We start from the raw sequence: 26241 nt of genomic DNA, 5'->3' as shown, positions 1-26241 counted from the left end.
CTTAACGGCAATGGACATAAATGTACGTCATGGTGACGTACATTTACGCACCGCCATGATCGCGAGCACCGGAGCGGTGCTCGCATCATGCCCTGCAGGTCCCGGCTGCTATTGCGGATGTCCGCCCCGCCATTAACCCCTCAGATGCCGTCATCAATACAGATCACGGCATCTGCGGCAGTGCGGTACTTTGAATGGATGATCGGATCGCCCGCAGCGCTGCCACGGGGATCCGATCATCCAGCATGGCGGCCGGAGGTCCCCTCACCTTGCTCCGGCTGTCTCCCGGGGTCTTCTGCTCTGGTCTGAGATCGAGCAGAAGATCACCGATAATACTGAGCGGTGCCATGTCCTATACATAGCACTGAACAGTATTAGCAATCAACTGATTGCAATGAATAGTCCCCTATGGGGACATAAAAAGTGTAAAAAAAAATGTAAATTTTTTTTAAAATAAAGTAAAAAAATTTGAAAAATCCCCTCCTCCAATAAAAAAAGTAAACTGTCCGTTTTTCCCATTTTACCCCCAAAAAAGCGTAAAAAAATTATTAATATACATATTTGGTATCGCCGTGTGCCTAAAAGTCTGAACTATTAAAATATATTAATTATCCCGTACGGTGAACAGTGTAACCATAAATTTTTTTTTTTTAAAGTCGAAAATTGCTGCTTTTTTGTCACATTTTATTAAAAAAAAAATAAAATGTATTAAAAATTCATAAAAAGTAAAACCTAAATCAAAGTGGTAATGATAAAAACTACAGATCATGGCACAAAACATGAGCCCTGATATCGCCCCATATATGGAAAAATGAGCAAGTTATAGGTGGTCAAAATAGGGCAATTTCAAACATACTAATTTTGTTAAAATGGTTTGCGATTTTTTGTGGTACAATTACAGAAAAGCATATAACATGGGTATCATTTTAATCGTATTGACCCATAGAATAAAGAAAACATGTAATTTCTACCGGAAAGTATACAGCGTGAAAACAAAACCTTCCAAAATTTGCTAAATTGCGGTTTTCTTTTCAATTTTTCCACATAAATAATATTTGTTTGGTTGCGCCGTACATTTTATGGTAAAATAAGTGATGTTATTACAAAGTACAATTGGTGACGCAAAAAATAAACCCTCATATGGGTCTGTGGATGGAAATATAAGAGAGTTATGATTTTTAGAAGGCAAGGAGAAAAAAACTAAAATGCAAGAACAAAATGGGCCTGGTCCTTAAGGGGTTAAATGAAACTCCAGTATATATGTCCTTAGCCCCTATCCCCACGATAGGGGTGAAGTCTCTGATTGCAGGGGGTCTGACCACTGGGACCCCTCCCCCCACTGAGATGAGCACTTCTTAGTAAATGCTGCGGATCTGAGGCTGCCTGCGTGATTTGATTTGACTTTTAAATGTGTGATGACACTCCATTTATTTGCTGGAAAGGCCAGCAATAGCCAAGTACAACTCTTGGCTATTTTCAGCAGCTCTATAGACAATGAATGGAGCAGAGGCACACATGCCTGACTCACTGCTCCATTCAAAACAAAAACTCTGGGCCCTGTTCTCGAGATCATGGGAGGTCAGAGTAGTCAGACTCCCTGTGATCTGACACTTATCGCCTATCCTGTGAACGGAACATAAGTGTTGTAACTCAGAATATCCCTTTACTGTTTTCTTTGTAAGGAGACTGTATATGCTGGATTCAAAATGGGTCTGTCAATTATATATAATCAATGTTATTCATTTACATTCCACAATACTGTAAAGAGATTGTCATTACTCAAATTGGTGTCTGTCCCCCTTTCAAGGTTCATTTAAATTCCAAATTAACTGGGAGGAAACTAGAATATATTGCAAATGATCACACAAACACACAGAAGTCATAGAAGCTAGCAATTGTTGCCCCTGGTCGAATTTGAATATGCTACTAGCGTCTAAATATGCTACTAGAAGGAACAAAAAATGTATGTAACGCAAATGCATAAATCATATTTGGTAGATTTTATTTCAGGGTATCATTTCTAAAGTGGGCATTAGACTAAAGTCAGCCAAAACCCACCAATTTTAGAGAAATCAGCAAACCATTGTAGGGGGAGAGAGGGAGCTCCTCAACTCTCCCACAATGGCAAAGAAGTTTCTCTCTGTGTTGGTCCGGCCGCTGGGACCCCCACGATCTCCCGTACGGGGCTCCGACTCTGCTAGAGCGAGTTTTGTACCTGTCCCGTTAGCTGGTGGAAACATGCCACCTCCATTCATGTCTATGGGATAGGCAGAGACACGTGAACACAGTGTCTCCACCTCTCCCATAGAGATGAATGAAGGGGCGTGTTTCCACCAGCTGCAGTACTGGGTGCTAAATGTCATTTCCTTGAGCCGAGCAGGAGCCCCATATGGTCCCAGCGGTCGGCCCCCCTGCAATCAGACACATAGGGAATACATTTCTTACTGCTGGACATTTTAAAAAATACTGATCAAACCACTACTTTGTAAGGAGGTGGCAAGCTTAGAAAGTTTATAAACTGATAAAGGGTACAGAATGGGTCTTTTCCCCCCTGAAAACATAGTGAAGGATATACACATCTATTGTATGTGTAAATAAAGCAAAGTTGTATCGTGATTCACCATACACAAGAATTGTGAGAAACAAATATTTCTTGCAGCTAACCATAACAAAGCTTTTAGGTCTTGGCAGCCACTACAGAGTATGAATACAGACACCAGCAAATGAACCATGGGCCATGATGTATGATTCCAGTCTATTTAATATGACACCAGCCTTGGCTGTAATTGTCCTTATAAAAAAACAAAAACAAAACATAAAAGCAAAGGCAAAACTATGAATTAGGCATGAAACAAATTAGCGCCCTTCTTAATAGACCATTTGGGAAATGTTTTAGAGAAGAAGTTAAGCAGATTCTCTCTCTTTTCCTCAAACCAAAACGTGTAGGGTTTATATGCTGCTTATTGAAACTTGGATGTGCAGTGGATGTTTTTCGCAATGTGAAATAAAAGTGGTGGGAGGGGGAGGTCAGAGGGGTACCAAAAACAAGAAAAATCTGTAATCATTCACAAGTGGTAAGCCACTGGGCTTACAACCAGCTTTGGAATTTTTTTTTTTTCAAAAGCATAATAAGCTTAGTTGAGGCCAAGTAAAGCTGAGGTCTCTAACACTCAGAAAGACGCCATCACAAAGAAATCATAACACCATATAATACAGACTCAAGGACCTGAAGAGAAAGCCTTGCCTCGTATGAGCTCGGCTACATTTCAACAGTTGACATAGACACTTGTTTATGAAGGAATTTCCTAGAGGTTAAATATTAGAGAAAAAAATAGAGTTGGACAGGGATTAGCTACCACTGTAATAGAGAATATGCCATTTGTATGTAAGAAAGTTCGATAAGCCAAACACTTAAGGGGATATGAACTTTAAGAGACAATAAATGTATACTCATGCAATATATTTGTAATAAAAAAAAAAAGACAAATAGTAACAGATCCTTGAAAGGGGTTTCCCAAAAATTATATTTCACTTCCCACCTCAACTATCTAAATTATTGGTGATATATTGTCTGATTAACAGGAGCCTCACTGTTAGGATCCTCCATTGACCCCTAAGAGTGCATTCTCACCACATTTAAGAGATCCGGCTGTCGTATGCCGCAGTTTTCAGTCTGGCCACAAAACCGGATAAGGGGCAAAAAATAGCCGACTGGAGTCACTGACTCCGGTCGGCACATTTAATTAAAGGAGATTTGGCGCAGGTCCGGCTGGGATACGGGAGCGCATAGTTTTGAAATTTCCCAGCAGGATCCCTGAAATGTAGTGTGAATGCACCCTACGAAAGGCGCCCCCCTCATTCCTCATCTATGGAGTTTGAACAGCGCAATGTCCAAGCATACATGCTGATGCTTCATTCAAGGGGTTGTCCTGGAATAGAAAAATGCTTCTTCTGTCTCGCAAAAAACAGCACAACTCTTGTCCACAAGGTGTGTCTGGTATTGCAGCTCAGCTCCATTGAAAAGAAATGAACTAAACTGCAGTACTACACATGACCTGTGGACAAGAGTGGTGCTGTTTTAGGGAAAAAAGGCAGCATTTTTTTTAAATCTGGATAACCCATTTCAGTATCTGTGTTTCAGTAATCCCTATAGACTTTGAAAAAAGTGGCAGACAGATTTTGTGCAGTAACTCTGTTTTACAATTGTAGGGGTCTCAGCAGTGCAACATATTTCACCTAAAATATTATGTTGATAGGTGATCAATATCATGTATACAAGCAACTATGATCAATATCCTCTCCTCACCTAGACAACATGCCTGTGCATTATAAAGACATGAAGAGTGACATGAAGCTAGATACATCTGGGCCTGGGTTTTCCCACAGCAACCAATGATAGCTCAGCTTTTATATCTTAACAAGCTTTTGTAAAATGAAAGCTGAGCTGTGATTGGTTGCTATGGAGAAACCAGACAGATTTAGTCTTAAGCAGATAAATTTGAGCCAATTTTGGGAATGGGGAATGCTTGAGGTTCCTTTCAGATAAAAATTTTGTTTGCACAAAAAATGCCATAAAACTTTTTCTCCTTTTTTCTTCTCCATGATGCATCTTTTTTCCCGTAAAATACTGAGTATTAGTTATAGGTGTTTTTTATGTGGTGTTTTCCCCTCTGCGTTTATCTCATTACATGCAATTCTTTCATCATTTGATTTAAAGGGGTACACAACTGAAGTTTTTTTCAATTCTGCCCGGCTGCAAAAAAAACTTTAACTCACCTTTTGATGCTCCCCCCAGTGTGCCGATATCGCTCTCCGGTCTTCTGGCCCCCAGTCTTCTTCTGCATTCTTGTTCCTGGCGTGTCATACTGCACAGAGCTTATTGCAGGATGCAGTCATGTCCCACCTTGGCCTAGCTAGGCAGCAGTGTCATGTAACAGGTCTGGGACTGTCACATGAAATTGTCGCTTAGCGTATCACCAGCTGATAAGCTCAGCACAGTGATACGTTTTGGGCCCCAGAATGTGGAAGAAGACCAGTCCCAGAAGACAGGAGAACAATATCGACACCCCAGAGGAGCGTCAGCAGGTGAGTTTATTATTTTTGGAAACAAAACAATTCACTGGAGTAACCCTTTAAGGATTTTTATTGAATAATGTGCCTCCCCCCCCCCCCCCCCAAAAAAAACACCCACATTACATATACACATGCATTTTGTGCCCCAACTATAGAAGTCTATGAAAGGAGAAAAAAAAGCCACTATTTCTCAAAAAAGCTCCAAAACCTAAGCAAGCTGGGATTTTGAAAGCTGAGGAAAAATAAAAAATAAATTTAAAAAAACGCAACTTTAGGGTTAAAAGACACTACACATAAAAGAGCATGTACTTATGGAATTTCATATTTCTCTACAGATTCTAAGCTATGATCTTCCAGTAGCTTTTTTGGTCCAAAAAAACATGTCTGATTCTAGCCATTGAGTGCTCCAAAACCAACACTGAAAAACCTGGGTGGCACCTGGAATTCAGAGTCCAGGTTCTGCCCCATAACCATCAAGATCGGAAGCACTAGCCACAACCGTTAGCACTGCCTCAAAGCACTCTAATCTTACAGTAGTTGTGCTGTTCGTGCAGATGGGTTCCCCATAGAATAGATCTGCAAATGGGTTTTCTAACATTTATTTCACACACAGAATTGAAGCCTTCTTTTGGCACAAGAACAGCTATAAAACAAAAAACTAAAAATAAAATGCATCCAATGGCTATTGGTCCTGCTTTTGAAGCTCAAAAATGGATAAAAACTGTGGAAATAAAAGGCTTTATCTGCACATGGGTTCCCTAACAGATTATTTCTAGGTGTCTTTGCAACAAACAAAATGTGTTAAAATGTACAAAAACGTTTGATATAATGTATATAATACTATTATATGTATTTTTGTAATAGGAGGAGTCCAAATACAGGAAGTGAGGGCGGGACAAGCAGAGCTCTATGCAGGCTCCTGGCTTGTCAATTACCCTAATGTGTGAGCTGCGGACATGTCATAGAGCCTCAGTGCCCCGCTTGTCCTCACTGCACAGAGCCCCGCTTGTCCTCAGTGCACAGAGCCCCGCTTGTCCTCACTGCACAGAGCCCCGCTTGTCCTCACTGCACAGAGCCCCGCTTGTCCTCAGTGCACAGAGCCCCGCTTGTCCTCAGTGCACAGAGCCCCGCTTGTCCTCAGTGCACAGAGCCCCGCTTGTCCTCAGTGCACAGAGCCCCGCTTGTCCTCAGTGCACAGAGCCCCGCTTGTCCTCAGTGCACAGGGCCCCGCTTGTCCGTCCTCAGTGTACAGGGCCCTGCTTGTCTGTCCTTTGTGTACAGAGCCCCGCTTGTCTGTCCTTTGTGTACAGAGCCCCGCTTGTCTGTCCTCAGTGTACAGAGCCCCGCTTGCCCTCAGTGCACAGATACCCAACACTTCCTGAATTTGGACTCCTTATAGACACACACAGACAATAGATGTAGGGACAAAAATATACATGTTTAACCAATGTATATTACAAATATACATATAAAGGTATTATCTACATTATATAAAAAGTTTTTTGGTAACAACAGATACACTTTAAGGCTTGGTTCACACCACTGTTCTGTCTATTATGTTGATACAGATTTTTGAAAAAATAACAAAAATAAATAAATAATAAAAAAAATAAAATACTGACACAAACAGAACACTCCTCCGTTTACGTCCATCACCCTAGATTTTAATGTAAAAATTTGAACAGACATTTCATTTTCGTTTGTTATATGGGGGGAAAAAAAAGACAAATGCCACTTTTATATTTTCAAGTCAAACGAATGTAGGAGTAAACTCACCCTAAGGGTAGGGTCACACATAACGGATCCGCTGCGTATCCATTACGTGTGACCCCATCCTAAAACAGTTGTTAAATGGGCAGCGTTGTAAACGGACTGATGTTTATTGAATGGAGCTAGTAAAGTCAGTCTAAATAAGTATAAGTCATTTGGAATCTTATTGTTATCCTTACATATTGGTATAACTGTATAAAACATTATGAAAGAAAGATAAAACAATACTGAAATTGCATAATATGAAAAAAAACTAAATTCTTAGTGATGTTACACACACACATATATATAGATAAATATAACCAGTAATGGTTTAACACTTACTTCTGGTCTCAGAGTAGCTTTGAGGCAGGCCTGGCATATAGGACCAGTGCGGGAGAAGTTTAGGGGAAGACGACGAGTCTTGTTCTGGCAGGTTTGTTCCTCACATAAAAGCCAACCCTAAAAAAAAACAAGTAAACACAGAATATTAATAAAACATGCTCCAACAGTATTACCTAAATCATACAATGTGCAATTTATTTGATGTTTCATGAATAATGTATTGCATACACTGCACTTGCATAGTGTACTAAACTAAACAGCAACCTGTTACATTGAAAATGCAGTCCAATCTGAAGACAGCATTTCAGAGCCAAAGGAGTGGATTCATATAAAGTTTTGTCAGAAAAGTTTTAGCATATACAGTATTGTCATTTATCCATTTAAACCTTCACCCATTCTGGGCCCAGGAGTCAAGTATGCAGTCCTACTCAGGGACTTGAAAACCTTTGGCAATGGGCATACAGAGATCACTATGAAGGAGATTTATCAAGCTCCATAGTAGATTTCTTTTGCTTAAAAAAGTCGCATGTACTTGCGCACGTGAGATCTTTCTAAACATGCTGCGACTTTTTAATTCATACACACATTTCTGAAATCTGTTCACATAGTATTTATTTATTTTTTTACTTTGCAGTGGTCGTGTATTTATCAATTGCTATAGTCGATATTTATGAAGAAAAAAAAGTTGCATCTCCATTTAAAAGTCGTATTTGTATTTCAGGTCCAACCTGGCTTACAGAAAGTGCATACGTTTGCAGAAAAGGACATTAACACCCACTTAAACAACTGTTCTTGTTCTGCATCATGAAACAAAGCTAATACATTAATGTTAATTATAGAAAAAATGTATTATATAACTTACTTTCAAGGTTGAAAATACACACTGCACACCTTGTTCATTTTAGGACACTTACATGCTGGCGTACATGGGGCATTATATTGAGGGGGCCATAACAGAGGGCACATGACGGGGGAAATATATGTGAGGGGCATAGCACTTATAATGCCCCCTGCCATATTTTCCTCACAATAAATGTCCCCTTTTATGTGCCACTAAGTTTTCATATGGCACTGTGTACCATGCCGTGCCCCTGTGGTGTTTTCTACAGCTTTCTTACTTGCACTGTGCATGGGTGTTTAATGCAATTCTTTTTCTGCTAGTGTACACACACACATACACAAACACTTACTCACACACTCACACTCTACTGCAGGATCTTACAAAAATGAAAAATTAGCTAGCCCAGCAAATAGGTTACTGTTTGGGCACTGTGCGAGCCGCAGTGATGTGATCTCCCTGCACCGGCGCGATGATGTAATGTCATTGCGCCATTCTGCTGTGGATCACGTCCCCGCAACTCAAATTCTGCTCCACCATGCTAGAGTACGGAGGTGGGGGCAGCAATCCCCTTGATCCGCCACTGTCCCCTCCATTACTGTGCATTATGCCGGCACCCACCCTCCCCTCTGCATTACTATTCCTTGTGAAAGTGGAACCTACCCATAAACTGGATCCAAAAGCAACAAAACAGTCAGCTAACTTAAGTCACACTGACCCCCCCTACACGCTGATAAGCCCCCCGGGGTGGGTACCGAGCCGTTTTTTTTTATTTGGGGGGGGGGGCACTTGACTATGGTTTATGTGCGGGGGCACTTGACTATAGTTTATGTGCCTGCTGGTGCTGCGCCGTCTTCCTTCCTGACGTAAACTCCGGCCTCAGCGCAGCGACACAAGACTCCGCCCACCAACGGCACAAAATGTGGCGTCAAAAATTAAACAAAAATGTCCAACTGATATTCATGGTGCACCATAGTATGTTTTTAATATTTTTTCATTTCTGATGATGGTGAATGGGTTGTTGCAGGATAGTTGGAGTGCAGCTATTTAGTGCCAGGCAGGCCAGTCAGGGAGGGGGGTGTACCGATGCGGTACACCCCCCTCCCATTCACTCTCTAGGAACGCCACTGGTAATAAAAGGTAGATAAAGGACTTCGGCCATTAACATAAGGGAAAACTTTTCTGCTTTAAAAAATGCTTTTATAAGCAGGTTTCTAAAAGCATGTGAAGCCATACGTTTGAAAACAATGATCAATCTCCTTCTATAAGTCACCAAAAAAAAAAATTATAATAATAATAATAATTAAAAAAAAAGACTGCTCTACAACAAGGCTAAGTAACTAATTTAAATAAAGAAATTAGGCTGATAAGGTTAGCCTATTAAACTTAATTATCATTTTTTCTTTATCTTGATCTATATATTTACTTAAGTAAAACTTCCCTACCTGGAAGCACTGGATAGTACCATTGCCATTATCAATGTGGAATGTAATGGGTATGCCCTCAAAGAATGACACCCCTAAGTTTTAGGCTGAATTCTTTTAGCAGGATACTTCTGTTCAGTAATTTCTCTAAACTAGAAAGAAGAGCGGAGTGGTTACAAACAGTGCCCCAAGGCCCTAAATGATCTGTCCATCCTGTATTACACAGAAAACCAATTGATTTCAACAAGAACTGTGCAACATTAAATTTACCTTATGGTGGCACTTCAAGAAAATTGAACATTCACCAAGCTTCTTCCTTCATTGGGTGATTACTTGGGCCTTTTACACAGGATGACAATCGTACCTTAAGAAAGGTGACTTTGGCATCAGACTAGAGGATCACATCTGAACTCTGGACAAGTACAGTTAGCAACATAAAAAAAGATGGATCATTGGTAACCTTAATTCCAATGTAACAGATTACAGATGCAAAGTCTTAATAGGGAGGGACTGGAGAAGTATCATCTGAGAGATGATGGGCATTTATTGCCCTTTGATAGGTGGGCTGAGTTTTTTTTCCAATTCAAAGCTATCTTGGCTAGAGTATGGGCCAGCTAAGATCATTTGTAGGGTCACCTAAGCTTGGGCCTGCAAGAGTGCAAAATATGACAGCTTTTGAGGAGATGTTTTTGTTTGTGGAGGCAGGCTATTTTGCTATGGGATCAAATATTTTGGACATTTAAGAAGTTCTCACTAAAGAGGGCTGATATTATGCCACAAACGGCTATGTTGTTGCTACTCCCCAGATCACTGTCAGCTTACAAAGCTGGAGTGTTAAGATTTTGTTTTTGACTGCTGCTAGACTAGTGATTTCCATATATTGTGGATCTGAGGTAATTAATTCTCTCCATAAAGGAATGGTAAAGGGAACTCGAATTGATAACAGAGGCACATGGTCAACCTAAATCATTTGTATCAGTGTGGAATGGCTGTTTGGAGTGAGTGGAAACAAGAGAGATCAAGTGATTGCACTAGGCTTGGGTGGGGGCCTGCGGGACATCAAAGTGGGGGCGGTGCAGTTCCTATTTAGGTGGGGTTCTAGGGGGGTGAGGGTTAGCAGTCAATAATAAATGACAGCATCTAGACATTAGGCCTAGGGTGGAATTATTTTTTTTCCTTCTATTTTTTAGTGGCAGCTGGTGTGTAACCAGGCATAGTATTCCTGTTTCTGAATTAGGTTGGCTGTGAAATTTGCAGCGATTTTTATGGAAAGCCCTGATCTGTTTTTTGTATGTTTCTATGGTAGAAATCTGATAAACTGAAATAGACTTAATGATAATGTTAGTGAGGAGAAATATCACCCTAAAGAGAAGGGGGCTATGAGTTGCTCCCACTAGAGCAGTGACTAAGGTCCAATTTATTGATTTCATTAGCAATATACATTGTATACAAATGATGGATGCGAGCTCAAGAGTATGGAACAGGCTCAAGAATAGAGACTGCAGCATCAAGGCAGTTTATAGACCGATGCTGGTAGAATAAAGCATATATAACCACTGTGACCACACTAAAGCTAATAGGCATTATTCCAAGCTTTCCTATCATGTTTCGGAGCAAAGTTTCAGTTATTCACAATAACTGCCTTTAATACATATAAAAAATAAACACACACACCACACACCATTAGTGACTGTGTACTGTATATGAAAGGCAGATTTAGGCAAGAAGTTTGGCCAACCATTGCAAACATATTTTATAAAAAATCATGCAGTCAGAATGCTTCACAAATGAATCCAGCTATGTAACTTTATTAATGGCTAATAGTTCATTCTTTTTCAAAATATGTTCAAAAAGTACAAGCTGCTTACAAGACATTTAAGCCTCTTACATGGGCAATTTATAAGCTGTCAGATGCTAAGCATTTTTCTGCAAATACATTTTGCAGTATTTTCAGGGACTTTATAGGGCTTATATCGTTTTCACTTGAAAAGTCAGAAAATGCTTTTAATGGCAGTTTTAATGCAATATGCATGTTTCTAGCACATATAAAAAAGGCAGGGCTATTTTTTTTTTACTTGCTGTTAGTTAAGTGATTGTATCCCCTCCAGCACTTGGGTTGATGTGCAAACTACTATACATTTTCCCCAAGCGGTACCACAATAGGAATGTAAATTACATTGTATACTTATGATCTACACAAATATTTATTGGTGGAAAAAACAGCTTTCACTCCATGTGAACCCTGTGATCAGACATTTTCAGGGGCTGGAATACCCATTTAACAAAATCAAATCTGTAGCAAATTTGAAGAAAACAGTGGCCCTCATTTACTTTTGTAAACCCGACATGTTTTGTCCGGTTGTGCGCCAGATTCTGTCGCATTGTGCCAGAAATTTTATCTGCGGCAGATAAGAAAAATACAAATAAAAATAAAAACGGGGCATGGCGGGGAAAGTGAGCGTGGCTGTGGAAAAGGGGCGTGTTCCCGACATTTTCACAAAAGCCCAACATATTTACTAAGGTTTCCACATAAAATGTGGTGGATTTGAGCTGAGGAAAACCCGACAGATCAGAGCATGTGTAAAAAAAAAAAGAAAAATGTAGGGAAAAGTGCAAAATGTAGGGAAACCATAGTAAATACTGTGGAAAGAAAAGTGTAGGGAATTCAAACCCACAAAGAAAACTACATAACACTCAGGGCCAGTATGGGTATTAATCTATACCTACATAAAATAAAGAATGCATTTAAAAGATATGTGCATACTTTTTATATACAGAAAAATACAGGATATGCTGTCACTTGTTGATTAATGGGGTTCAACCAGAGAATAATGGGGCTGTGCTGCTCCTTCTGAAATTTTTTTTACTGAACACTTGTCTAGAAAATGCAACATGTAAAACAATACTTTTATATGTTTTTTCCTTTTTGTGTAGGCCTCTTAATACAAAACTATCTTAAGTCAACACTGCAAAAGGACAAAAATACAGCAGCTTGTTACAGTGCATTCTTTATAAGATACTAAACTATCAGATACAAATAAAATACCTACGACAGGCCTTATAACACCAGAGGTGCATAGCTACAGAAGAGCAGGAGCTGGCGCACACATTTAACCAGCAGCTTTGCCTAAGGTTTAATTCTGTACTTTTAAGTATCCTATCCTTTAACCCCTTAAGGACCAGGCCATTTTACACCTTAAGGACCAGAGCGTTTTTTGCAATTCTGACCACTGTCACTTTAAACATTAATAACTGTGGAATGCTTTTAGTTATCATTCTGATTCTGAGATTGTTTTTTCGTGACCTATTCTACTTTAACTTAGTGGTAAAATTTTATGGTAACTTGCATCCTTTCTTGGTGAAAAATCCCAAAATTTGATGAAAAAAATGAAAATTTAGCATTTTTCTAACTTTGAAGCTCTCTGCTTGTAAGGAAAATGGATATTCAAAATACTTTTACTTTTGGAAGACACCAGAGGGCTTCAAAGTTCAGCAGCAATTTGGAAATTTTTCACAAAATTTTCAAACTCGCTATTTTTCATGGACCAGTTCAGGTTTGAAGTGGATTTGAAGGGTCTTCATATTAGAAATACCCCATAAATGACCCCATTATAAAAACTACACCCCCCAAAGTACTCAAAATGACATTCAATAAGTGTATAAACCCTTTAGGTGTTTCACAGGAATAGCAGAAAAGTGAAGGGGAAAATTCACAATCTTCATTTTTTACACTCGCATGTTCTTGTAGACCCAATTTTAGAATTTTTGCAATTGGTAGAAAGGAGAAAATTGTTACTTGTATTTGAAACCCAATTTCTCTCGAGTAAGCCCATACCTCATATGTCTATGTTAATTGTTCAGCGGGCGCAGTAGAGGGCTCAGAAGGGAAGGAGCGACAAATGGTTTTTGGGGGGCATGTCACCTTTAGGAAGCCCCTATGGTGCCAGGACAGCAAAAAAAAAAAACACATGGCATACCATTTTGGAAACTAGACCCCTCGGGGAATGTAACAAGGGGTAAAGTGAACCTTAATACCCCACAGGTGATTCACGACTTTTGCATATGTAAAAAAAAAAAAAAATGTTTTACCTAAAATGCTTGGTTTCCCAAAAATTTAAAATTTTTAAAAAGGATAATAGCAGAAAATACCCCCCAAAATTTGAAGCCCAATTTCTCCCGATTCAGAAAACACCCCATATGGGGGTGAAAAGTGCTCTGCTGGCGCACTACAGGTCTCAGAAGAGAAGGAGTCACATTTGGCTTTTTGAAAGCACATTTTGCTCTGGGGGCATGCCGCATTTAGGAAGCCCCTATGGTGCCAGAACCGCAAAAAAAAAAACACATGGCATACCATTTTGGAAACTAGACCCCTCGGGGAACATAACAAGGGGTAATGTGAACCTTAATACCCCACAGGTGATTCACAACTTTTGCATATGTAAAAAAAAAAAATGTTTTTTTACCTAAAATGCTTGGTTTCCCAACATTTTTACATTTTTAAAAAGGGTAATAGCAGAAAATACCCCCCAAAATTTGAAGCTCAATTTCTCCCGATTCAGAAAACACCCCATATGGGGGTGAAAAGTGCTCTGCTGGCGCACTACAGGTCTCAGAAGAGAAGGAGTCACATTTGGCTTTTTGAAAGCAAATTTTGCTCTGGGGGCATGCCGCATTTAGGAAGCCCCTATGGTAACAGGACAGCAAAAAAAAAAACCTACATGGCATACCATTTTGGAAACTAGACCCCTCGGGGAACGTAACAAGGGGTAATGTGAACCTTAATACCCCACAGGTGATTCACAACTTTTGCATATGTAAAAAAATATATAATAATTTTTAACAAAAATGCTTGGTTTCCCAACATTTTTACATTTTTAAAAAGGGTAATAGCAGAAAATAACCCCCAAAATTTGTAACACAATTTCTCCTGAGTACGGCGATACCCCATATGTGACCCTAAACTGTTGCCTTAAAATACGACAGGGCTCCAAAGTGAGAGCGTCATGCGCATTTGAGGCCTAAATCAGGGATTTGCATAGGGGTGGACATAGGGTTATTCTACGCCAGTGATTCCCAAACAGGGTGCCTCCAGCTGTTGTAAAACTCCCAGCATGCATGGACAGTCAGTGGCTGTCTGGTAATACTGGGAGTAGTTGTTTTGCAACAGCTGGAGGCTCCGTTTTGGAAACAGTGGCGTACCAGACGTTTTTCATTTTTATTGGGGAGGGGGGCTGTGTAGGGGAATGTGTACATGTAGTGTTTTTTACTTTTTATTTTATTTTGTGTTAGTGTAGTGTTTTTAGGGTACAGTCGCACGGGCAGGGGGTTCACAGTAGTTTCTCGCTGGCAGTTTGAGCTGCAGCAGAAAATTTGCCGCAGCTCAAACTTGCAGCCGGATACTTACTGTAATCCTCCGCCCATGTGAGTGTACCCTGTACATTCACATTTGGGGGGGGGGGGGGGGGGGGGGGACATCCAGCTGTTGCAAAACTACAACTCCCAGCATGTACGGTCTATCAGTGCATGCTGGGAGTTGTAGTTTTGCAACAGCTGGAGGCACACTGGTTGTGAAACACCGAGTTTGGCAACAAACTCAGTGTTTTGCAACCAGTGTGCCTTCAGCTGTTGCAAAAGCTACAACCCCCAGCATTTACGGACAGCGGAAGGGCATGCTGGGTGTTGTAGTTATGCAACAGCAGGAGGCATACTACTTTGGCTGGGGATGCTGGGGATTGTAGTTATGCAACAGCTGGAGACACACTGGTTTGCTACTTAACTCAGTGTGCCTTCAGCTGTTGTAAAACTACAACTCTCAGCAGTGACCGACAGCCAACGGGCATGCTGGGAGTTGTAGTTATGCAACCAGCAGATGCACCACTACAACTCCCAGCATGCACTTTAGCTGTTTGTGCAAGCTGGGAGTTGTAGTTACACAACAGCTGAAGGTACACTTTTCCATAGAAAGAATGTGCCTCCAGCTGTTGCAAAACCATAAGTCCCAGCATGCCCATAAGGGAATGCTGGGAGTTGTGGTGGTCTGCCTCCTCCTGTTGCATAACTACAGCTCCCAGCATGCCCTTTTTGCATGCTGGGAGCTGTTGCTAAGCAACAGCAGGAGGCGGTCACTCACCTCCTGCTGCTGCTGATCGACGCTGCAGGTCAGTCCCGCCGCCGCTCCTAGGGCCCCGATCCCAACATTAACGCCGGGGATCGGGGTCCCCAGCACCCGGGGTGCACGTCCCGCACCCGCTCACGTCCTCCGGAAGAGGGGCGGAGCAGGTGCGGGAGTGACACCCGCAGCAGGCGCCCTGATTGGTCGTCCGGGAATCCGGCCGACGAATCAGGGCGATCGTGGGGTGGCACCAGTGCCACCTCACCCCTGCAGGCTCTGGCTGTTCGGGGCCGTCTCTGACGGCCCCGATCAGCCAGTAATTCCGGGTCACTGGAGACCCGATTGACCCGGAATCGCCGCAGATCGCTGGACTGAATTGTCCAGCGATCTGCGGCCATCGCCGACATGGGGGGGCATAATGACCCCCCTGGGCGATATGCCGCGATGCCTGCTGAACGATTTCAGCAGGCATCGGGCACCGGCTCCCCTCCGGCTAGCGGCGCGGGGCCGGGAATGGACATGACGTACTCCTACGTCCTCGGTCCTTAAGGACTCGGAAACGGGGGCGTAGGAGTATGTCCATTGTCCTTAAGGGGTTAAAAAGGCTAATAAAATTAACCCCTTTCCAACCTCCCTAAAGGACGCAGCCCTTTTTCACCTTAAGGACTGAGCCCTTTTTCACAATTCTGACCACCGTCGCTTTACGAATTCACTACTCAAAAACGCTTTTACCGAATATTCTTACTCTGAGATTGTTTTTTCGTGTCATTCTACTTTATTTTGGTGGTAAATTTTCGGCGTTACTTGCATCCTTTCTTGGTGAAAAATCCATGAAAATTTCATGAAAATTTTGAAAATTTCAAATTTTTCTAACTTTGAAGCTCTCTACTTGTAAGGAAAATGGATATTCCAAATACATTTTATTTTTTATTCACAAATACAATATGTCCACTTTATGTTGGCATCATAAAATGGACATATTTTTGCTTTTTGAAAAAATTAGAGGGCTTCAAAGTAGAGCAGCAATTTTCAAAAATTCCATGAAAATTGCAAAATCTGAAGGGACAGATGTTACAGAACTACAGCTCCCAGCATGCCTGGGCAGTCTAGGCATGCTGAGAGTTGTAGTTTGGCAACATCTGGAGGATTACCGTTTGGGCACCACTGTAACAGTGGTCTCCAAACTGTGACCCTCCAGATGTTGCAAAACTACAACTCCCAGCCTTTGGCTGTCTGGGCATCCTGGGAGTTGCAGTTTGGCCTTCCTAGTGGTTGCCACAGTAAAGATCACTTTACTTTCACTTTCATCCCCCCCCCCCCCAACGTGGTTTCCCTACCTTTGCCTGTCTCCAGCGATGATCGGGGGTCCTCAGGCATCTTCCCCTCCAGGTACCGGCCTCCATCTTCTCCCCACGACATTCAGGGGTGGGCAGAATGGGGAGCGCAGAACCCACTGTCCTGCGCTGCCATTGGTCAGAATCAGCTCTGACCAATGGCAGGGGATAGGAGGAGATTGCAGCACTGCGACCTCAATGCTAGCCCTCAGGATGATCAGGGCTGTCACTGAATTGACATGCGATTTTCTGCGATCGCCGACATATAGGGGGGGGGGGGCGTGATGTGCCGGGATGCCTGCTAAATGATTTCAGCAGGCATCCCGGCCCGGTCCCCAATCGGCTAGCGTCGGGGAACGGAATTCCACGGGCGTATGCATACTCTGGTTGCAGGGCGTATGCATACACTCGGCGTCCTGAGGAGGTTACATTTTCTTTCTACTAAGACACATAACTTATTTTTTCTTCCTATTAGGGCTTATTTTTTCCAAGACAAGTTGTACTTTTCCCCTCTATTTTTTGTTATAATGTATTATTACAAAGCCAGTAAAAAATTATTTGTAGGTCCAATTTGAAAAAAATGATCTCATCACGGAATACCGTTAGTGGAATTCTGTGCAGTGAACATTACCATCAGTGTGAATGGGTCTTCCGGGAGACCCATTCACACTGAGGAATTTCAGCGGCAGACAATTCCGCCGCTGAAATTGTTTCAAGCATCGAAGGAACATGTTCCTCTTTTGGCGGAAGTCCGCGAGCACTGCATAGCAGTCAATGGTGACTGCGCAGTGCCGCACGGTCCTACCGCTGAAGTATTCTCTGTGGCGGCCACCAGACGAAATCACTGCTCGCGGAAAAAAAATCGTTCATTGTCATGACCCCTAAAAATTCCTTCCCGACTCCAAATTATAACATAACCAGCAATGTTATTATTCTCCAAAAATGCATCCAGACCCCTTTTTGAACTCTTTAACAGAGTTCACCATGACCACCTCCTCCGCGAGAGAATTCCACAGTCTCACTGCTCTTACAGTAAAGAGAGATCTCTGTACTGCCCCCTGATATATTTATACATAGTTATTAAGTCTCCCCTAAGCTTTCAACTAAATAACCCTAATAATGATAATCTTTCTGGGTACTGTAGTCCTCCCATTCTCCGTATTACCCTGGTTGTCCGTCTTTGAACCCTCTCCAGCTCTACTATATCTTTCTTGTACACTGGTGCCCAGTACTGTACACAGTATTATATGTATGGTCAGACTAGTGATTTGTACAGCGGTAGAATTACTTCCTTGTCGTGGGCATCTATGCCCCTATTGATGCACCCCATGTTTTTATTTGCCTTGGCAGCAGCTGCTCGATACTGGTAACTACAGCCAAATTTGCTGTTAACTAAGACTCCCAAGTAATTTTCCACGTTAGTTGTCCCAAGTGTTCTCCCATTTAATACATAATCCCAGCACGAATTTTTCCTCCCCATGTGCATTACCTTACATTTATCAGTGTTGAACCTCATCTGCCACTTCCCAGCCCAAACCTCCAACCTATCCAGATCCATTTGTAACAGTTCACTGTATTGTGTTTACAGAGTTTAGTATCATCTGCAAAGATTGCTACTTTACTATTCAACCCCTCTACAAGGTCATTAAAGCGTACCTGTCGTAGTGCAAAAAAGTGATGTTACTCAGGACCCAATCCTGATCATGTGCATATAATTTTTATGTGTCTCGGACCTATATATCCAGAGATATAAGCATTTATCTGCTGGTGAGTTACTATTTCATTGTGCAGGCTGGAGGGGGCGTGCCAGTCTGTCTCCCTCACAGGAGCAAGCCTGTGCAGTCAGCCAATCAGTACTCTCTACTCTGTAACCCTTCCCTCTCTGGTTTTATGCTGTGTCGTGTGTCAGAGGAAGATACTTGGAGCTTGCCTGCAGTAATCAGAAGACATTATGGTGAATTCATAACAGGATAAAATGTATAAATATAAGAATAGATCTTTATAAAATTAGTGCAAGGATTTTTTAGATAAAAGTACAGCATTTTTATGAATACATGTTCTATCTGTTTTATCTTCACCTAGTAAAGCTGGATGCTAATCAGCATAGCTGTCACTTTGTGTGTCATTCATCTTTCACAGACTCCTGAATGTCTGATCAACTTCTTTGTCATTCAGGAGTCCGAGAAAGCTTTGACTATTTCAGCATGCTGGGAGTTGTAGTTTAATAACAACTGAAGCTGCAATGTTTATAAATAACTGTGTTAGAGCAGTGTTGCCTCCAGTTGTTTAAAAACTACAGCTCCCAGCATGTCCACACATCCTTTATCTGTAGTTTTGCATACACAATAGAAATCTCCTATACTGGATACCGGTATGCTTTACGACCGGTATCCAGTATGCTGTAAAATCTAGACAAGTCTGTCTGGCTAAAAGACAGAAGACCCCTAGTGGTGACTATTTTGAGCTTGAATTTCAGGTGAAAAAGTAAATTTTTTTAACAGGTGTATATTGTGAAATGTCATATTATAATGAGTCCTACAATATATGAAAAGTTTTTAACAATGACAGTGCCTCTTTAATGATTAAATAGGATAGGACCAAAGACGGACCCCTGTGGTACCCCATTAGTAACAGTCACCCAATCAGAATAAGTACCATTAATAACCACCCTCTGTTTCCTATCACTGAGCCAGTTACTTACCCACTTGTACACATTCTCCCCCAGCCCAATCCCTCTCATTTTATGCACCAACCTTTTATGTGGCAACGTATCAAATGCTTTGGAAAAATCCAGATATGTGGAATCCAGCGATTCACCCTGGTCCAGTCTGGAGCTCACCTCCTCATAAAAGCTGATCAGGTTAGTTTTACAGGACCGATCCCTCAAAGCCATGCTGATTTGGAGTATACATTTATTTTTATCAAGATACTCCAAAATAGCATCTCTTAGAAAACCCTCAAACAATTTACATACAACCGAGGTTAAACTAACAGGTCTATAATTCCTGCAGGGGTGTGGAAATTAAAAAAATAAACTATTTGTCCAAGGGACTAAAGCGGAACACAATCTACTTGTCCCTCAAGAAAATCCACTTGTCCTGGTAGATGAAATAATTTCAACCAAAATAGTACGATTTACCCCACTAGACCACCAGGGATGGATATAAGATCCCTTTAGACACTGCTGTCAACTTAGACAGCGGTGATCTAATGGTTTAATAGCGGCCACAGCGATCGCAGTATGCCAGGTTATTAGTGGCGGGAGAGCTGTAGCTGGCTCCTTTTACACCCGAGGCAAGCCCAGAAAATTGTGCGCGCCCCCCCCCCCCCCATCTGACCCCCATAACTCCAATTTTTCCATATACAGGGATGTATGAGGGTAATCTTATATGCCGTCATCTGTAGTTTTTATTGGAACCATTTATCAGAAATTTTATTAGGAAAGGGGCTTATTCATATATATACGCACTTTAAAAAATATTTTAATCACTATTTTTCAGTCTTCATAGGGACTTATAAATGGAGTCTTTTAATTGGAAAACACTGAACAGCGCTGTGTTACTTGGGGGGGGGGGTGTTCTGATTCTCCAGTTTATGTGGTGCATTTTATTTACTCTAATTTATGTGTCATTATGTTGCATTTAGTTTCTAGATAACTACAACACCCAACATTCCCTGATGCAGCCTATGGTTGTGTGGGTGTTGCAGCATGTTGCACTGTATAGTAGTACTGTCAAGGTTATTGTGTAACATGCTGGGAGCTGTAGTTTTGGTTTGTGTCAGCTGCAGAGCCATAGTCTGTGTCAAGGAATACTGGGAATTGCAGTTAGTAACTACAACACCCAGCATGCCCTGATGCAGCCTAAGGCTCTGCAGCTGACCTGAACCAAAACTACAACTCCCAGCATGTTACATTTTATAGTTCTACAGTTTAGGTTATGGTGTAACATGCTGGAAGTTGTAGTTTTGGTTCGGGCGTGTTTGCGTGCATCCATGGGGCTCTTGGTCGGTGGGTGAGTATGAAGGGTGAATTTCTGGGGGTGCAATATAGTGCACAACAGGCAGCAGCGCTTGTCAGTCCGCCCCTGTACAAAACATACATGCATACACATATCATACATACACATATACCGGGCCACTGCCCCCTATATCATACATTACATACATACATCATACATACACCCCGCCGCTGCCCCCCCCCCACATCATACATTACATACACACATCACACATCATAAATACCCACATCACACATACACTCACATCATACATATGCACACATCATACATACACCTGCTGCTGCCCCCCCACATCATACATTACATACACACATCACACATACACTGGGCTGCTGTCCCCTATATTATACATTACATACACACATCATACATACACAGGGCTGCTGCCCCCTATATCATACATTACATACACACATCGACACATCATACAAACAACATACACACATCATACATACACCTGCCGCTGATACACCCCCTGTAATCATACAATACATACATAAACATACATACATAAATGCCGGTGTGAGGTGAAATCCCCAGCCTGCGCAGCGCAGTTCAGTATGTCTCCTCATACACGTCCTCTCCCCCCGTGAAAACTTGAAACCTCCCCGTGATAAGCGAGGTCCTGTGCAGACAGAGCAGGGGAGGGGCTGTGTGTGGGGGAGGGAGGAGCTGTGGACGTCCTCATTCTCCCCCTGTCTTCTTGTATTCAGAGCTGCGGTGAGGTAAGATCCCCTCACAACGGCTGGGGGGGGGCTCTGAGCAGCTGCCCCCAGCTACTGAAATCAGCTGGGGGCCACTGTGAGGTGAGATGGGTTCGGAAATCTCACCTCACACCGCCACTCCCTCCATATACCCTGAGCGCCGGTGTGAGGTGCAGACTTGCATCGGCTCCTGCGCCTCACACCGGCATTAAAGAAAAATAAGGGGGAAGTCGGTCTGTCCCTGCTTGCCCAATACAGGGCTAAATCTATAAAAAAATTCACCTGCCCGGCGCCCAAAATTACTTGTCCTGGGTGTCGGGCGATAGGATTTCCACATCCCTGTCCTGGGGTCACTTTTTGACCCCTTTTTAAATATTGGCATCACATTTGCCAGTCCCTGTCCCTATAGAGTCCCTGAATATTAAAAATAGGGGTCTGTCTATTATATTACTTAATACCTTTAGAACACGAGGTGAATACCATCTGGGCCGGGTGATTTGTCTATTTTGATTTTTTGTAGGCGGCACTGTACTTCTTCCTAGGTTAGACAGGTGACCTGTACTCGGGTGTTTACCTTATCTTGCTGTATTGCACCTGGCATTTCATTTTCCTCCGTGAATACAGTGGAGAAGAATTTGTTTAATATATTTGCATTTTCCTGATCCCTGTTAATAATTTCTTCCTCATCATTTTTTAAACTATTAATATAGTTAAAGAACATTTGGGGTTAGTTTTACTCTCTTTGGCAATGCATCTTTCGGCCATCTTTTATTCCCTGATGTCATGTGACTCAAGGTTACAAGGTCTCTTTGGTGTTATCGCTCTCGCACTCTAATACTGGCACCTCACAGAACCTCATGGCAAAGAAAGTTCTGAGGATCTGAAAAAAATAAATGCCTGGTCTACATAAGGATGGTCTAGGCTAGCATGGTGGGCAAGACCATACAGTGGTTTCAACCCCCACCATGGTCAACCAAAGAGGTTGAATGCACATGCTTGGAGTCATATCCAGAGGTTGTCTTTGGGAAATAGACTTATGAATCCTGCCAGCATTGCTGAAGAGGTAGAAGGGGTGTGGTGGTGGGTGTAATTCAGTCAGTGCTCAGAAAATATGATTCACACTGCATCAAATTGGTCTGCATGGCTGTTGTCCTAGAAGGAAGCCTCTTGTAAACATGAAGCACAAGAAAGCCTGCAAACAGTTTGCTAAAGACAAGCAGACTAAGGACATGGATTACTGGAAGCATGTCCTGTGGTCTGGTGAGACCAAGATAAATTTATTTGGTTCAGATGGTGTCAAGAATATGTAACAGCAACCAGGTAAGGAGTACAAAGACAAGTGTGTCTTTTCCACAGTCAAGCATGGTGGTAGGAGTGTCATGGTCTGGTTCTGCATGAGTACTGCTGCAGTTCATTGAGGGAAACATGAATGCCAACATGTACTGTGACATACTGAAGCAGAGCATGATCCCCCTCCCTCCATAGACTGGGCTAAAGGGCAGTCTTTCAACATGATAACGATCCCAAAAACACCTCAAAGACGACCATTGCCTTGCTAAAGAAGCTGAGGTTACATGATTCATTTACAAAAAAGGTTAAAAAAATAAAAAATCTAGCTAAATTGTGCAATCTGCAATTGAAACCATGATACTGAACACAAAGGAGTTACATGTGCTGCACAGATTTAAGCAAAGAGTAGGGGGAAAAAAATGTCAAAACACCTGTAGCAAAAAGCAAATACCGTAGATACAATATCTCAAACAAGTCTTTCAATATGCTCTAGCAATTTCCAGTAAAGCCAATCTATTGCTGCCTCCTCAGTTCTAATTAAAATTAAAAAGGTCTTTTCCTATTTATCACATATCTATTCAGTCCCTATTTAGTACTGTTTGCACATCCTATCTACTAATCTTGCCTCACAAATGACTATAACTAATTATTAGTAGAATGTAACCATTATAGGAAAGTAAAGCAACCTTATTGTATTGAACATGGAAGAACATACACAACTCATACACTGTACCTAGGTACTATTTGTTACAGCACAGCTGCTGTAAATTGTGGCTCATTTACTTTTTAGCTGCAATCCTGCAGTTAGGCACACAACACTGCAAACTGTAGCACCTATTTGAGAGTGCAATTCAAAACCACCAAAATAAGTGACATGCACATCATAGATGCATAACACTCATTAGCTCCACTGAATGGGGGTAATCGTCCTCCATGACTGCAGTAAAATCTAATTCTATTCTCTGTACTATGGCAGTCAATATATGTTCACACATTTTCAGGAACTGTCCAGAGCAGGAGCAAATCCTCATAGGAAACCTCTCTTGTTCTTGACCGTTCCTGACACGGACAGAGGTGGCATCAGAAAGCACTGTGGTCAGACTGGAAAGAACGACACAACTTCCTCTGAAGCATACAGCAGAGAATACGTCTATGGCTATGCCATAAATGTCCAACATAGGTGTAGCCTATTATGGCTGTGTTTTGCGTACATACTTTGCATTAAGGTTCACTAGTAGCAAACACATTCTAGGCATACATTTTAACAAAATTCGGGCACTCTATATGTAAGACGTATTTAGGCCAGAAAGAACACTTCAGTGTGACACTCTAGACCGCATTCAATTTCTTTCCGAAAAGGGTGCGTGATTGTCTAATGTAACTGGTGGCATTTCCCTTGACACTGCAAAGTGCAAAAAGGGAAACAAACAATTGAACTGATTCCATTCTTTTGAATGCAAGTTTACAATCATCTGGCGTCTCAGTTTGATGCCAGGTGGTCGACTGCGCCGCAGAAAGAGGAGTTTCCTCGTTCAGCCTGCACAATTAATGAACACCGGATGGTTAACAACTGATGCACTTTGACATCCGTTGTAGCAAGTTTTAGGCTGGGTTCGCTGAACCGGACGGCAGATATATGTTAACCCAGCCAACGTTTAAGACACATTTATCTGTCTTAAATTCTTCTCCCAAAGTAGACCATAATACAAATGGTTTTAAACTTCCTTTGATTCATTTAGACATGTTTAATTTACTGTACTGAAGGGTGTAAAATATAGCAATTTACAGAAACTATACATAATACTACTATATGTATTGCTGCTCAGTATACAGGAGTTGGACTTTTGTGTTTAAACAGTGCTTAACAGGTCTTATTTCAGATCTAACTTTAAATTCTACTATACAAGCTTTGAGGGGAAAAAAGTATACATATATATATATATATATACATACAGTACAGACCAAAAGTTTGGACACACCTTCTCATTCAGTTTTCTTTATTTTTTTTTTCATGACTATGAAAATGGTAGATTCACACTGAAGGCATCAAAACTATGAATTAACACATGTGGAATTATACATAGACATAATAAAAAAGTGTGAAGGTTCTTCAAAGTAGCCACCTTTTTCTTTGATTACTGCATTCTTGGCATTCTCTTGATGAGCTTCAAGAGGTAGTCACCTGAAATGGTCTTCCAGCAGTCTTGAAGGAGTTCTCAGAGATGCTTAGCACTTGTTGGCCCTTTTGCCTTCATTGGGTTTAGGTCTGGTGACTGTGGAGGCCACAGCACCCCATCACTCTCCTTCTTGGTCAAATAGCCCTTACACAGCCTGGAGGTGTGTTTGGGGTCATTGTCCTGTTGAAAAATAAATGATTGTCCAACTAAACGCAAACCAGATGGAATAGCATGCCGCTGCAAGATGCTGTGGTAGCCATACTGGTTCAGTATGCCTTCAATTTTGAATAAATCCCCAACAGTGTCACCAGCAAAGCACCCCCACACCATCACACCTCCTCCTCCATGCTTCACGGTGGGAACCAGGCATGTAGAGCCCATCCGTTCACCTTTTCTGTGTCGCATAAAGGCACGGTGGTTGGAACCAAAGATATCTCAAATTTGGACTCATCAGACCAAAGCACAGATTTCAAGTGGTCTAATGCCCATTCCTTGTGTTCTTTAGCCCAAACAAGTCTCTTCTGCTTGTTACCTGTCCTTAGCAGTGGTTTCCTGGCAGATATTCTACCATGAAGGCCTGATTCACACAGTCTCCTCCTAACAGTTGTTTTAGAGATGTGTCTGCTGCTAGAACTGTGTGTGGCATTGACCTGGTCTCTAATCTGAGCTGTTAACCTGCGATTTCTGAGGCTGGTGACTCGGACGAACTTATCCTGAGGTGACTCTTGGTCGTCCTTTCCTGGGGCGGTCCGCATGTGAGCCAGTTTCTTTGTAGCTCTTGATGGTTTTTGTGACTGCACTTGGGGACACTTTCCACCTAGAATATGAAATATTTTCAGTTGTTTCACACTTTTTTGTTAGGTCTATAATTCCACATGTGTTAATTCATAGTTTTGATGCCTTCAGTGGGAATCTACAGTTTTCATAGTCATGAAAATAAAGAAAACTCTTTGAATGAGAAGGTGTGTCCAAACTTTTGGTCTGTACTGTATATATACATGAAAAAGATATAACATTTTTATAAGATGAAAACTGGTCTCCATGGTAACTTCAAAATGGGAAGAATTAAACTGTTATACTTTTGGTCAAAGATTATAATTATGTGAGTACAGATAACAAAACCATTGCTCTACTATTTAAAAGACATGTTCTAATGCCACTTTGTCCATGTTTTTA

General features: G+C 41.7%; 1 protein-coding gene across 1 annotated transcript in view; it reads right to left on the bottom strand.

The window, feature by feature from the left end:
- Positions 1-26241, bottom strand: part of POLA1 (DNA polymerase alpha 1, catalytic subunit) — a gene marked incomplete in the record, with an annotated part of 464240 nt that overhangs the window by 117282 nt on the left and 320717 nt on the right. Inside the window, 1 exon segment of the mRNA XM_056558791.1 lies at positions 7168-7284. Coding sequence (XP_056414766.1) covers positions 7168-7284 — 117 coding nt within the window.

This window comes from Hyla sarda, chromosome 2, assembly GCF_029499605.1.
Source record: "Hyla sarda isolate aHylSar1 chromosome 2, aHylSar1.hap1, whole genome shotgun sequence".
Lineage (NCBI taxonomy): Eukaryota > Metazoa > Chordata > Amphibia > Anura > Hylidae > Hyla > Hyla sarda.
This window is presented reverse-complemented; position numbering and strand designations above follow the sequence as displayed.